Genomic DNA, 13757 nt, shown 5'->3' with positions numbered 1-13757 from the left:
ACACTAGAATTTAAGGGACTTACTCACTAAATATCTTTATATACTTATTGCATGCTTAAAAAACAAATATTGGTTTTAGGAGGTTCATTTCACTCCAAATATGTGTCTGATTTTAATTTAGAATGTGAATTCTAATTTAGTGTGAATATGTGCCAAATTCCAAAATTACTAAACTGTTGACTTTTCATCTAGAATCATTTAATCTCTAGATTATTTTTTTTAATTGGGTGAAGTATTCCAAGATAGAAAAATACTGAGTATAATATAATCATTCATATATCTTACCATTTAATTATGTTGGACCTGGGGTTTTTTGTTTCGTTTTGTTTTTTTAAGTAATCTCTTTGCCCAATGTGGGGTTTGAACTCACAACCCTGAGATCAAGAGTCACACACTCTGCTGGCTGAGCCAGCCAGGTACCCCTAATTATGTCAGACCTTAGCATTGTGCCATGCTGTTTCTTATACCTAAGCAAATAGAAGTACAGATCCAGTTCAACTGTTTTCCCTTCACTGTTTTTCCTCCTCATATTGTCACTTATCTAAAATGTCATATAACAGATTTGGGTTCAATTATAGTAGAGTATATTCTATAAATGATTCATGAATACTTATAACATGTAAGTTATCATTTAGTATGTGTACCTAGTGATATGTAAAGGAGTGTCTTAATTTCTTTTAGAAATGCACAGTCTATGGAAATGTAGATACTTAGTGGAAATGAACTGTCTAGGAAGAGTGACAGAATAGGAATTCTTTACCTCCTTAGGCTACAGGAAGAGTTTTTTAGTTTCTAGGCAAGTACCCTTTTTGGCCCTGGGAACAAACACTTTGTTTTTCTGTACTGAAAGTAAGTGTCTCTTTCTTTTTCTTGAAATACATGCATTCATGGAAGCAATATTGCAAACAACAAATTATGAATGTAGCCATGCTTGTAAACAGTATGATTGCACATAAGTCAGGTCAGAAAAAAATTGCAGTTTTTGAAAGAGAAGTCAACACAAACACCGTAGTTGATCAAGTGAAAGAAGAATATATAGCTTATTCACTGTCGATACTTGAAGAGAGCACTCGTGCCGCAGATGAAATGCATTAATAGAATGAGGCAAGAATGCTGCCTTAAGAGAAACAGAGAAATCAGCGCAAAAGCTTTTGTCATCCAGGAACTGGTCATTGGCAGGTCATTGGGCACTTCTTGCCAGCACCTCCAGGCTTGAGGCAGGGTTCTGGTACAGCCCAAATGCCTGAGACCACTAAGGGAGAGGAAAATGACGGATTAATAGCTCGTAGTGGAATTCAGTCCACATGATCACCTGCTGTATACGAACGCTGGCGTCTTGTTGTCTGGGGCCTGCCGGGGGCCCACATAAACTCTTACAAGCAACGCTGGAGGCTTTAGGATGCAGATGGATATTGGTTCCAAGCTGATATTAACAACCACACTCAATAACATATGGCTGTTCTCCTAGACCTGCTGTGGAGAGAGGAGTTCATGGTAACAGTATAGAGGAAGTTGTTGTATATACAGACTAGAGAAAGTTGTATAGACAACCTATACAACAGTATAGGTTGTAGTACTGGAGGGAAGCTAAATTGTGCCAGAGTGAGTCCGCCACCACCCTCCTCTCCCCTCTCCCCACCGTACACCCTTGACACACACTCTGCCTTAGTCAGATTTAGATGCCTTCTTCTGTGCTCAAAGCCCCCATGTACATCCTTATCAGAGCAGTTACCACACCAAGTCGTACTTCCGTTTCACTGCCTTTTTCCATGTTAAGAACGTGAGCTTTTTGACCCCTGGAGCCTATCTCATTCCTCATGGTGTCCTTGATGGGCATCTAGCACTGTGCCTGGTATATAATAGATGCTTGTGACCCACTGACTGCTCACTAACTCCTGGGAACCCATTGTTCCTGGCTGGCTGGCTGTTACTTTTCTCCTGGATACAGCTGAAGGGCTCTTAATTTGGCATCGGAACTTACAGTGGGGCTTTCTATCACACGTTCTCAGTCACAAAACTAGAATTTCCCTGGAGCAGCAGTTCGACTTAAATAAGCAAATTGATGTAGTAGGTGTAGGCTCGCACTTTTCATATGATAAATTCACCCCAGCTTTCTAACTCACGAAGCTTTTGATTTTTCTTCTGCACCATGCTAGGGATGTTCTGGTATCACAGTGTCATTAAAGGTAAGGCCAGTCTCACCAACAGACAAGTAAACTGATAGAGAGCTACTTCTAGCCTTAAAACAAACATGGAACCCAGAACATCTGGCAAGCACACCCATATGATTAAATTCGGCCCAGCTCAGTGTTATATATCCCAGCCTCTTTGGTTTAACACCCTTAGAATCTACCCCCACACACATTCTCCAAGTCCCTGACAATATATATTTTCAAAACCTTGCAAGTCTCTGGATGTATAAGCTGCTTCTTCCTGAATCACGCTTTCTACTTGCGCTCCTGGAACATGTTGAGATCTGAGCTTAGTTATGTGTCTTGAGGCAAGAACAGATGAGGGTGAGTCTTAAGGAGAATGGCTGTCCACTGGTGAGACAGCTACCTCCCGTGAGGCTAATGCAGTGTGCCTGTCAGGGAAGGCTCATCTCTTCAGACACTAGAGGAAGAGTTGCTTTCCGCTCACCAGGGAGGCTCCCAGTGACTCAGGGATTAATATTCTTGGCTCTGTTTGGCTCCAACCAGATAGCCCTATTCTGTGTTTCAGAGGTCCACTCCTTTGCAGTCAATGCCCCAGCTTTTACACGACAGCTTGGTAAGGCTATGGATTCACCTGGTATTCTAATTTTGTGACCTACACAATTAAATTTGTATTTGATGGAAATCAAATCCTGGAAAGCAGGATTTCTAATCGCCATGTCAGTTAGAAATAAGTGATACTTTCGAGGCTGTAGACTTCTATTGTAATAGAAGTTCTTTGACCATGACTTGAGCTGAGAGTTTAAAGACTTGAGCTGCTCATTTTCTTTCTGTAAATATTCCAATGTGTTCATGGGAATCCATCCCATGTCACAATCCATACAGTAGTTATTACAACCATAATGGTCGAATGAAGGAGTCACAAACATCACAGTCATCTACAGGGGCTACTATGATTCATCAGGATGCCACTGTAAGCCACCAACTACTATCATACCGTGTCCCACTGGTGAAGGAGCACAGCACTGCCTTTGAGCCCCAGGTGTGACCAGACCATTTCTTTGAGCCGTCAGCACAGAGCCTGTTGTGGAGCTTGAACTCACGAACCACAAGATCATGACCTGAGCCAAAGCTGGACGCTCAACCGACTGTGACACCCAGGCACCCCAACTAAACCATTTCTTCAATCCTATTTTTGAGGGTCAATTTCCTGGGATTATTCTTGGCATAAATTTTTTAAAATGTTTTTTTAACATTTAAAAAAAGGGTCAGAGAGAGAGAGAGAAAGAGAGAGAGACAGAATCCGAAGCAGGCTCCAGGCTCTGAGGTAGCTGTCAACACAGAGCTCGACTCGGGGCTTGAACCCATGAACCGCGAGATCATGACCTGAGCCGAAGTTGGACGCTTAACTGACTGAGCCACCCAGGCGCCCCATCTTGGCACAAATTTTTGTAACAGGACCTGAAGATAGAAACCACAAAATAGAATATAATTAGTTATGGATTTTTAATTGTTAATGGAGTATGAAGTTGTTGACCAGGTAACTAAAAGGTGAAAACACTGTTCTGAGGTATCAGGTAGGTATCAAATGCAAGAAATCCCTACCACAGAGTCTAGTACTCAGAAAACAGAGGGAAGGGATTGGAATTAAGATGTAATAAGTTAGAGACGGGTCCTGCAGAAATGAAACAGGACTTCTGAGAGACACCGCCAGCTGGTGCTGATGCCTCTGAGCTTTGGAGAAAAACTTCATACCCCTGAGGAAAGGGCTGCAAGTCCCTTCTTCCTCCAACCACTCAGTCTGCCTTTATCGCCTCCTGTGAACAGAAAACAGCCTGCAGCCAGCTGGCAAAACCACGATGTGGTTTGCAGAGTTCCAGCGCCAGCGTGACAAAGCAGAGAAGGATAGATTTGGAGCAAGGAGTCAGTAACCTAATAAGTAGCACATTTACCTTCTTTTCTGACTTCAGCCAAATGGATCCATGGCTCTACAAGAACCTAAGAGTCTCCCAGAATAGTTTTATTTCTTTGGTTTCATAGAGGGGAGGAGCACAAGCTGGTCTTCCCTTTCTGGGTGCTGAACTGGACCGGAGAGGTTTTACCCTAGAAGTAGAGATAACCCAGTACCAGCCAGGCTCACTCTGTCCCTAACCCATATGCTCCACAAAGATTCCAAGGAGGCGAAAGAGCCAGGCAGGCTTGATCCTTTATATTTTTCTTGCTCGTCCTGTAATCACAGTGTCCTAAAATATCTCCCATTTTAATTGGATGTCATTTTTCAATTTTGATACCACATCTTTGTTTAAGGGCCTGAAGGGCTGAATATAAAGAGTGCATTAGTGAAGTAAGTGAATTAAGCTAGAAAATATTGCCATTGACGAGGCTTATAAAAGGAATAACTGAACCACAAAAGGTCAGAGTAATCCAGCAAAACAATTTCAACTTTTAAAATGCTGGAGGATATATCTGGTAAAAAAAAAAAATGAAGTGTGGATGAATACACTAAGATAAATTAGCAGGACGGAGGGTTTGTTTGGCATAAAATAGATAAATTAGGTCTGTGGGTATGATGGGAAAATGTAACTTGATCACCTGTGGGTTTACAGAATAATAATGGTTCCTTTGGAGTGTTTCAGGAGGGCTATTACATATGCCTTGTGATCCACATTCTTTGATATCGTCTCTTTTACGAGTCTCAGTTTTTCTATGAAGTTTTTATTATGAATGGATTCTTTTTTATACTCTGTTCTAGTTCTTACTTTCCCTGTCTTCCCTCTCCTCCTCTACCTTCCCTTTAGTTCAGATCTGATTCTTATCTAGATGTTTCTACAGAATCCTCAGTAGTCCTTACGTTCTCTGCTTATATGAATTATTGAGCAAAAGAGACAACTGTTATCTTGGAGAAACCTCTGGGAGAGAAGTCAGCTCCTGACTTTTCTGAAAGCTGTATAAAAATCGACTCAAAAGTTAGAATCTCTAGGCTGCGGTTTTCTCTCCCATAAGCTGAAGAAATTAGACAATGTAATTCCTAATATTGCTTGAATTTCTAACATGGTACAATTCTGGAATTTTCAAGTGTTTCAGGGTTGGGGAGTACTGGTCTAACAAATACTGCTCACATGGAGTTAAAAAAAAAAAACGTTTTTCACTGAGGCAACTCCCCTAGAGAAAATGATCATTGTTTAAATAACAAGACTTCAGGGACACCTGGGTGGCTCAGTCAGTTGAGTGTCTGACTTCAGCTTAAGTCATGACCTCATGGTTCATGAGTTCGAGCCCACATCGGACTCTGTGATGACAGGTCAGAGCCTGGAGCCTGCTTCGAATTCTGTGTCTCCCTTTCTCTCTCTCTTCTCCTCCACTGCTTGTGTTCTCTCTGTCTCTCTCAAAAATAAATAAACTTAAAAATAAATAAATGAATAACAAGACTCTTCCACGATGAAAACTAAATTGCCAGTTACTGCAGGTTTATTAACTTTTAACTGGAGTTAAAAAGTCCCTTACTAAAGGAGATGGAGTTATAGGTGAAGGTTTTCTTGGGGCTAAAGTACAGGACATATCTCTGTATCCGCTTAGAGCTGAAGTAATGGACAGAAGATCGAGACAATAGACCTGGAAGCTCTGTTCCGCGGAGCAATTAGGCTGCAGCATCTGTCACTCTGTTGCTCTCTTAGATTGATTCCATCGATCTGGTGGGCCAGGCCAGTGTCCCCTGACTACTTCACCTCTGTCAGTATATGGAGGGTATTCTATATAGGAGAGACCCTTTTTTTTTTGTGAAGCTTATTCATGTGTTAGCACTCCAGCTCCTCTTCAAGGAGAGCAGTAATATACTTAGTGTCATTTTCCCAAGAGAAATAGATGTGTCTGGTAAATTTCAGTGATTCACTCACCCTTCCTTCCATCCATCCATCCATCCATCTATCCATCCAGTGAATATTCAGTGAGCATCCGTCCTAGACCAGACACTATGCAAGTGCTGGTGAATCAGTCCCGAACAAGCCAGAATGCCTCTGTCCTCACAGAGCTTACTGCCTCTCCCATTTGAAATTTCTGATTTCTTGCTTGTTCTTCTTTTCCCCTCTCGCCACTTCTCAAGCCTCCAAAAGATTCAAATGTCTTTGTGTCATAACTGGAAGCTTTCTTTTTTTAACAAGTTAAAAATTACGTAGTACAGGGCGCCTGGATGGCTTAGTTGGTTAAGCGTCCGACTTTTGCTTAGGTCATGATCTTGCGGTTCGTGGGTTCGAGCCCCGCGTCGGGCTCTGTGCTGACTGCCAGCTCAGAACCTGGAGCCTGTTTCAGAGTCTGTATCTCCCTCTCTCTCTGACCCTCCCCTGCTCACGCTGTCTCTCTCTCTCCTAGGAATAAATAAAAATATTTAAAAAAAAATTACATAGTACAAATCTTAGAGAAACCAGTCACAGGGTTTTGTTGACTGTGATGCACTTTCGATGCTTTTTTAAGGTTCCTCATTGGGATTTTTAGATTCCTTTGAGCAAAGCCCTTACTCTATTGGAGTAGATGGGCTTCTCTAGCTCTTCCTGTGTNAAGTCGGATGCTTAACCGACTAAGCCACCCAGGCGCCCCTGAATTTGTTCTGTCATACTGCATAAGATGGAGACCTGGAATCATGGGAGAACTTTCTAACTCAAAAAAAAAAAAAGAAGAAAAAAGGCAAGAGAGGAAATTGCTTTTATTAATAGTGCTAATAATTATTAAAAACAATATTAAGCATCAGGCAGTAAGTCTAGAATTTCTAGTGAGGTATGTGTTCATTTTCCCAGGCCAATGTCTTCTCTATTGAGATCTGATAAAAGAATCTGCAAGTCGCAAGGGCCCCAATGTATATGGTTGACTCATTGTTCCTTTAAGCTGNCTCAAATTTTATCAAGGATTTAGTTTTTTTTTTTTTTTTATAATTTAAGACATCTATAGCTTCTTTTTGAGTTCAGTAATTGGCAGTGTTCTGGCATAAGCCTCCCAGAAATGTATTGTCATTTCAAAGTAGCCCTTTTGAGAGCCTTGACTGCTGCAGAAACTCAGCTTATTATGAATCCTTTAAATGAATAACATTTATTGCTAATCATTTGCTAGTTTAAAAAAATCTATATGATACGCCTCAAGGATGCCAGGTGGTAATGTGTGGATTTTAAACATACCATAGTGTTCTATGCTTTAAAAATACCACAGAGTTTAGAATCTGATTCAGTGGATAGAAAATCTCTTTCAAAAATGGCTCTTTTCATGATTAGCTATTGCATTTGTATTTTATTTTATTTTATTTATTTTATTTTTTTATTTTANCGCGAGGTCATGACCTGAGCGAAAGTCGGACGCTTAACTGACTAAGCCACCCAGGCGCCCCTGCATTTGTATTTTATATATCACAGAAGCCTCTTGAAATATCAGTTCTCTTTAGTGGGGCTTCAAATATGAATTATGTGTTGAGGTACAGCTCTTTCTAGATTTCCTGAGACAATATCTTTCCTTAAAAGGGCCTCCTATGCCTATAATTGAGGTAGCTACAGAGTGGGGTTAGGCAGTCCCCTTTAGAAATCCCATTTGAGAGTAGTTATGTCTAGATTCTTTTTCTTAAACTTCTACAACAAATATATACTTCTGGTAGATGAGCATGGTTCTGAAATTAGGCCCCTACCCTTTGTCCAATCAGGCAAACTTAGGACTCTTAAAAAACTGTATGAGTGTGTGTGTGTGTGTGTGTGTGTGCGCGCGCGCGCGTGTGCATGCTTGTGCATGTATTCTGGGAAATTTCAAACACACACAAATATAGAACAAAATGACCTTCTATGTTATTATATTTTTACTCATTATCAACATTTTGCTAATCTTGTTTCATCTATTAATCCATTTTTTTTCTTAGGGCATTTAAACTAAGTTCCAGACATATTTTTTTACCCATAAATCCTTAAGCACATTTCCTAGATTTTTAATGTTAAAAATTTGAGATAAAAAATGTTAAGTGTATTTTTGTTTTAGATATGAAATTAGCATTGTTCCATTCCAACTGTCTTTGTTCCATGTTGGTAAGTTCAGTTTTCCTAGGTTCACTTTTGTGTCTCCTTAACCGCCACCAAAACTATTTTGTTCTTGTCACGGCCGGCAGTTGTATAGTGGTCCCTTTATAAATACCGCATGGCAACTGCAGTTTATGTGTATGTATCAGTGATTTCATTTATTTATTTATTTTTTTAATGTTTTATTTCTAGGAGAGAGAGAGAGAGAGACAGCGTGAGCAGGGGAGGGTCAGAGAGAGAGGGAATCACAGACTCTGAAACAGGCTCCAGGCTCTGAGCTGGCAGTCAGCACAGAGCCCGACGCGGGGCTCGAACCCACGAACCGCGAGATCATGACCTAAGCGAAAGAGGGACGCTTAACCGACTAAGCCACCCGGGCGCCCCTGTATCAGTGATTTTAAAACTTTGCTCACATTGACTATTTCTCTTTCTTGGTAATCAGATCGTTAGTTGTAAGATTCTTACTTTAGGCATGAATCATCACTTTCCTATTATAAGCTCTATGAGTTTATGTGGGAACAGAGTGGGTATTGTTGAGTATAGGTTAGTAAAAGAAAACTGGATCATTTGGATAGACTGAGGCAAGCATGATTTGGATTTTATTGGAGTTAAGAATTATTCTTCTTCACAATATAGGCCCATGTGTGTTTGTGCTCAGAAACGAGGATAAGTTGGCTAGCTTTAAAAACATAAATATAAAAATAAGAACCTTTTTGATAGTTTATGCTTTACTTCTATTGCTTATATACTCAAACCCTCCATAATACCACTGGCTCTGATTCAGTGCCTGATACTCTTTCCAGCGGAACTCCCCCCTCCATATACAGCCATTGCCAGTCCTGATGCCACTGGTATTCCAGTAATTAACTGCCGTGTGTGCCAGTCTCTCATCAACTTGGATGGCAAGCTTCACCAGCATGTGGTTAAGTGCACGGTTTGCAATGAAGCTACGGTAAGTGGGGATTTCCATTAATAAAGCATAAATTGTTGTCTGACATCTCTCTAAAGGAAGTACTCTACTAATGTTACTTAAAGGTAGATGTGGGCTGGATACAGATATGGCTATATTTTCTCATCCTTTCTTTCTTCTCTCTACTCCTCCTTTATCATACAAGGATGTCTCCAGGTATTTAAAGTTAATTCCTTTATGAAAATTTCATGGTGAATTTAAGCATAATGCCATTTGGCTCCTTACTTTCTAACATGAGACTAACCCTACACAGTTACTTATCATTATCCTCAGTGTCTATCAACATCACAACTAAATCCATTTTGATGTTCACAAAAATGAGGACATACCAAAGTTCACTTCAAATGTGGACTTTGTATTTACTATGTGAAAAATTGTTTAAATTTGCTCTATGTCTATAGGATGCCTATATGGTTTTTCTGAACTTAAGATTATGCATGTATTATTGATATCTGTGCCAAAGTATTTATAAATAGCTTGATATTTTATTCTATTTGCTGGTTAGTAATTTAGTGATATGTTCAAAAAATTTGAAGGGTATATTGCTTTTTTTTTTAAATGAACCTTCAGAAAAGCAACTAAATTTTAAGTACAATTTTTACAATTTCAAGTAATGAACTGGTAAAGTGTATACTGGTTAGATTAAATATATTCCTACTTTCATAGTTATGCTTTATTTTTAAAATTTCAATCTTTGTTGGGATGAGCACTGGGTGTTGTATGTAAGCCAGTTTAACAATAAATTATCCTAAAAAATAAAATTTCAATCTCTCTCAAAATCTTTAATTAAATATTAATTTAATTGTTGGTATTTCCATATTTTTCCTTTTTAGAAAAGTCTAAAAAAAAGTCAGCCAGGCCTTATTGTGTCTCTAAGAACCATAAAACATGCATACTGAGCATTACATGTTTTATGGAAAAGTCATTAAATAAAACCTTGAGTCTTGAAGCAATATGTTTCATTGTAAATTTATATTTTTATAAGGGACATCATTTGGAGATGAACTTTATTGTGTAAATAGAGGTGATACCTAAAAAACCCAGCTGTTTCCTTTTCAAGTTGAACAGTCACTAGCAAACTTAGCATTAACCTCATGAGTGCTCATGTTAGAGTTAGCAACCGAATAAGAGTTAGACATAGGTGGCAATTAAAAAAATATCAGTACCTTAAAGGTTTCTTTGGATTTGATGTTGCTGTTGAGTTTTTCTCTTATTCCACCACCCACACAAACTTTTGTTCTTTTAATGAGTAGAAAAAAAGTTTTAAAGCTTTATATTTACCCTAGGAAGTAAACAGAGCAGACTATGGATTTAGTCAAAGGCCTCAGTCTGGCTACTTAGAAGTGATGAGTTCATTATACCAGAACAGTAGGATTTGGGTACAAATAAACTACTTCTGGACATAAAGAAAATTGTGCTGACATTTTTATATCATTATTACTCCTGTTAAGTAAAGAAATGTAAATAATTGTCAGTATCCTAGAGAAAATGAATAGTATCTAATTAGATTGCCTTGTGTGGAGTCAGCAATATTACAGGGGAAGAAAAGAAGGGGGAAGATGTGTGTAAGGAGTGCTTTAAGAGATGACTTGCCAATGTTTGCAATGTAATTTGATCTTAAATTTATGAATGGCGAGGTATTAGGCAACCAGCAACTCTGGAGAAATTCTAGGTTGGAAAGAACAGATAAATGGACCAGGGTCCAACAGAGCCACTCCCTCTATTCACTGTCACCATTCCCTGCTCAGTTTCACTGTGGTGCATTCTCCTCATGTCACCTAAAACAGGGTGTCAGTGTGTCCGTTCTCCTGGGCATCCGCCTCTGATAGGAACCTGATATTCCTGAGGAGATTCAAAAAATGAAATAACAAAACAATACAGGAAAAAAAACAAGGCTAACGAAGTCCTCATTTCAGTAGCTAGAATTGGGAAAGGAGGTGGAGACTGAGAGGAGAGAAAATATGGACACATTTTAACAAGACTTAGAGAATACGTAATTTAAGGTTAAGAAAGAAGCAGTTACTAGGGCAAGTTAATGGAAAAGTTGAGAAGTCCTGGAGGAAGAGTGGAGCTAATTGGCTGTATGATTGATTAGGAGTCTGAGATCTGGAGGACTGGAGGGACTGGGGTTTGAATCCTAGCTCTGCCACTTGACAGGTATCTATCCTTGGGATTTATCTTCTCCATACTGTGGTTTCCTCATGTAGAGTAGTATAATAATAATACCTACCTAATAGGGCTGCTCTTGGGTTTACAAGGGTAAAGCGCCCAGGACTGCACCTGGCACACACAAGTTCATTTTGCTAAGTAAGAATATTAAAACTTAGGCATCAAGACAGTGCCATTTGCACCCCCATTTCCCTGCAGGTTAGACATGACAAGCCATGAGCTGGCACTAAGGATCAGTGCTTAAAATTGTCCGGTTCAGTCGCCTTGTTTTGTAAATGAGGGAACTGAGGTCTAGAAGTAAGGTGGGAATAAAATTAAAAAGCTTGCTGGGGAGCCTGGGTGGCTCAGTCAGTTAAGTGGCTGAATTCAGCTCAGGGCATGATCTTGCAGTCCTGGAGTTCAAGTCCCACATTGGGTTCTGTGCTGTCATGACCGCTCAGAGCCTGGAGCTGCTCCAGATTCTGTCTCCCTCTCTCTCTGCGCCTCCACTGCTCATGCTCTGTCTCTCTCAAAAAATAAAGAAGCACTAAAAAAATTAATTAAAAAAGCTTGTCTTTTGCTAAGTACACATTTATTTAATGGTAAAATTTGGATGCACATAAATTAACCCAAGTTCTGGTTTTCTTGATGTTTTAGATTGGATAGTAACACATTCTGGATGTTTATAAATTTTAGATATTCAGATTTTATCTGTAATATAGTTTAAGATATTGTTGATGACTTATTGCTAACTTCTATATATTTCTAACAAACAAATTTTGTTTCCTTAAATTTTTAAATCTTTTTCTGAAATATGTTACAGATCTATAGAAAAGTTACAAAAATAACAGTACATATTATGCACAGAGAATTTCCACACATCCTGTAACCACATTCCCCAAATATTTTACTATTTTGTCACATTTGCTTTCTCTCTTTAAATAAATAAATAATCATCTTGTTTTAGAACCTTTTAAGGTAATTGCAGACATGGCGCTACAGGTTTGCAGACCCCTACACATTTTAGTGTGCATTTCTTTAAAAAACAAAAAAGGACGTTCACTTATACAGTCATAGTACAGTTATCAAATGCAGAAAATTAACATCAATGCAATGCTGTTGTCTGATCTCTTGACCTAACTCATATTTGCTCAGTGGTTCCAGTAGGGAAAAAAAAAAATATGGTCCAGGAGTGAATCCAGAATTACATGTTGTTTTGATGTCATGTCTCTTTAATTTCTCTTAGTCTGAAACGTAGTCTTTCTTTGTCTTGTATTGCCTTGACATTTTCAAAAAGTACAGGCAGTGTGTTTTGTAGAATGTTCCTCAGCTTGGGTTTGTCTGGTATTCCCTCATGACTAGATTCAGGTTGTACATTTTTGACAGGCATGCCCAGGAGAGTGATGTTCTAGTCCTTTCATTGCTTCATAGGTTATTTACTTTAACAGGCCTGAGTCCTCGTGTTGAAAGGAGTCTTTGGTGTTTATTCTTGCTTTTAAATTTACTGTGATGTTAAAAAGATGTTAGCATTAAGAGTTATTGCAAGTTTTTTTGTTTTTAAGTTAAAAGGTAATAAAATTAGTCACTTCTTATATTCTAGGCAGTGAAACTCAAATTTATCATATACTCCTCTTTGCCCACTATTCTTAATGAGCTTGCTTTTTCCAACCAGATGCAAGAAACTTTAGTGAATGTTTGCACCTGGAGGGACAGCTAGATGACTTTGTCTTGTCCTAAAACTTTTAAGGGAAAACATTGCTTGCTGTGCACTTAAATTTTCTTCTCATATTGAAAGGGCAGTGCAAGCTAACTTTGAAATATGCCCTTCACAACTGAATCTCTGCAGCCCCCAAACTTCACAGAGTGCTTGCCAATATCTGAGCTGTTTAAAACTACTTATGATGCACTTTTCCTTAACCTGTACTTTGGTAGCACTATGGGGAGCCTAAGTTTTTAAGGAATCATTTCCTTTTTATACATAAACAAGCTTTGGCAATCTGTCCTTTGGTTAATTTGCTGTGTTTGCATTTTCTTCCCTTATCTAGCCAATCAAAAACCCCCCAACAGGGAAGAAATATGTTAGATGCCCTTGTAATTGTCTCCTCATTTGTAAGGACACATCTCGGCGAATAGGATGTCCGAGACCTAACTGGTAAGAGATAAAGATTCATTCATTTATTCATTCATTTGTTCATTCAACAAATATTTATTAAAGGCTCATTATGTGCCCAGCTTTCTTCTAAATAGAGTCTTTGTCCTCAAAGTAATTACAGGAGCTAGATTTTTACTTTTCCTTTGTTAAAGGAATGATATGATTAGTTTGAAATTCATGGTCACAAATATTTGTAAGTTATAATATTCTTGAATGAGCAATGAAAGTTTTCTTGATGTTATGTCAGTACTTAATGCAGTGTAATAAACTGGCAACTCGTTAAACTTATTTAAAAA

At 38.8% G+C, this 13757-nt stretch overlaps 1 protein-coding gene across 1 annotated transcript in view; it reads left to right on the top strand.

Annotated features, from left to right (window-relative positions):
- The window catches only part of PIP4P2 (phosphatidylinositol-4,5-bisphosphate 4-phosphatase 2), a 52879-nt gene that overhangs the window by 13431 nt on the left and 25691 nt on the right, over positions 1-13757 (top strand). Inside the window, exons 2-3 of the mRNA XM_077771244.1 lie at positions 8995-9143; positions 13355-13461. Of these exons, the coding sequence (XP_077627370.1) occupies positions 8995-9143; positions 13355-13461 (256 nt within the window). The remainder of the gene's footprint in view (positions 1-8994; positions 9144-13354; positions 13462-13757) is intronic.

This window comes from Crocuta crocuta, unplaced genomic scaffold (genome assembly GCF_008692635.1).
Source record: "Crocuta crocuta isolate KB4526 unplaced genomic scaffold, BGI_CrCroc_1.0 scaffold235, whole genome shotgun sequence".
NCBI lineage: Eukaryota > Metazoa > Chordata > Mammalia > Carnivora > Hyaenidae > Crocuta > Crocuta crocuta.
Note: the sequence above shows the minus strand (reverse complement) of the source record. Positions and strands in the feature narration are given on the sequence as shown.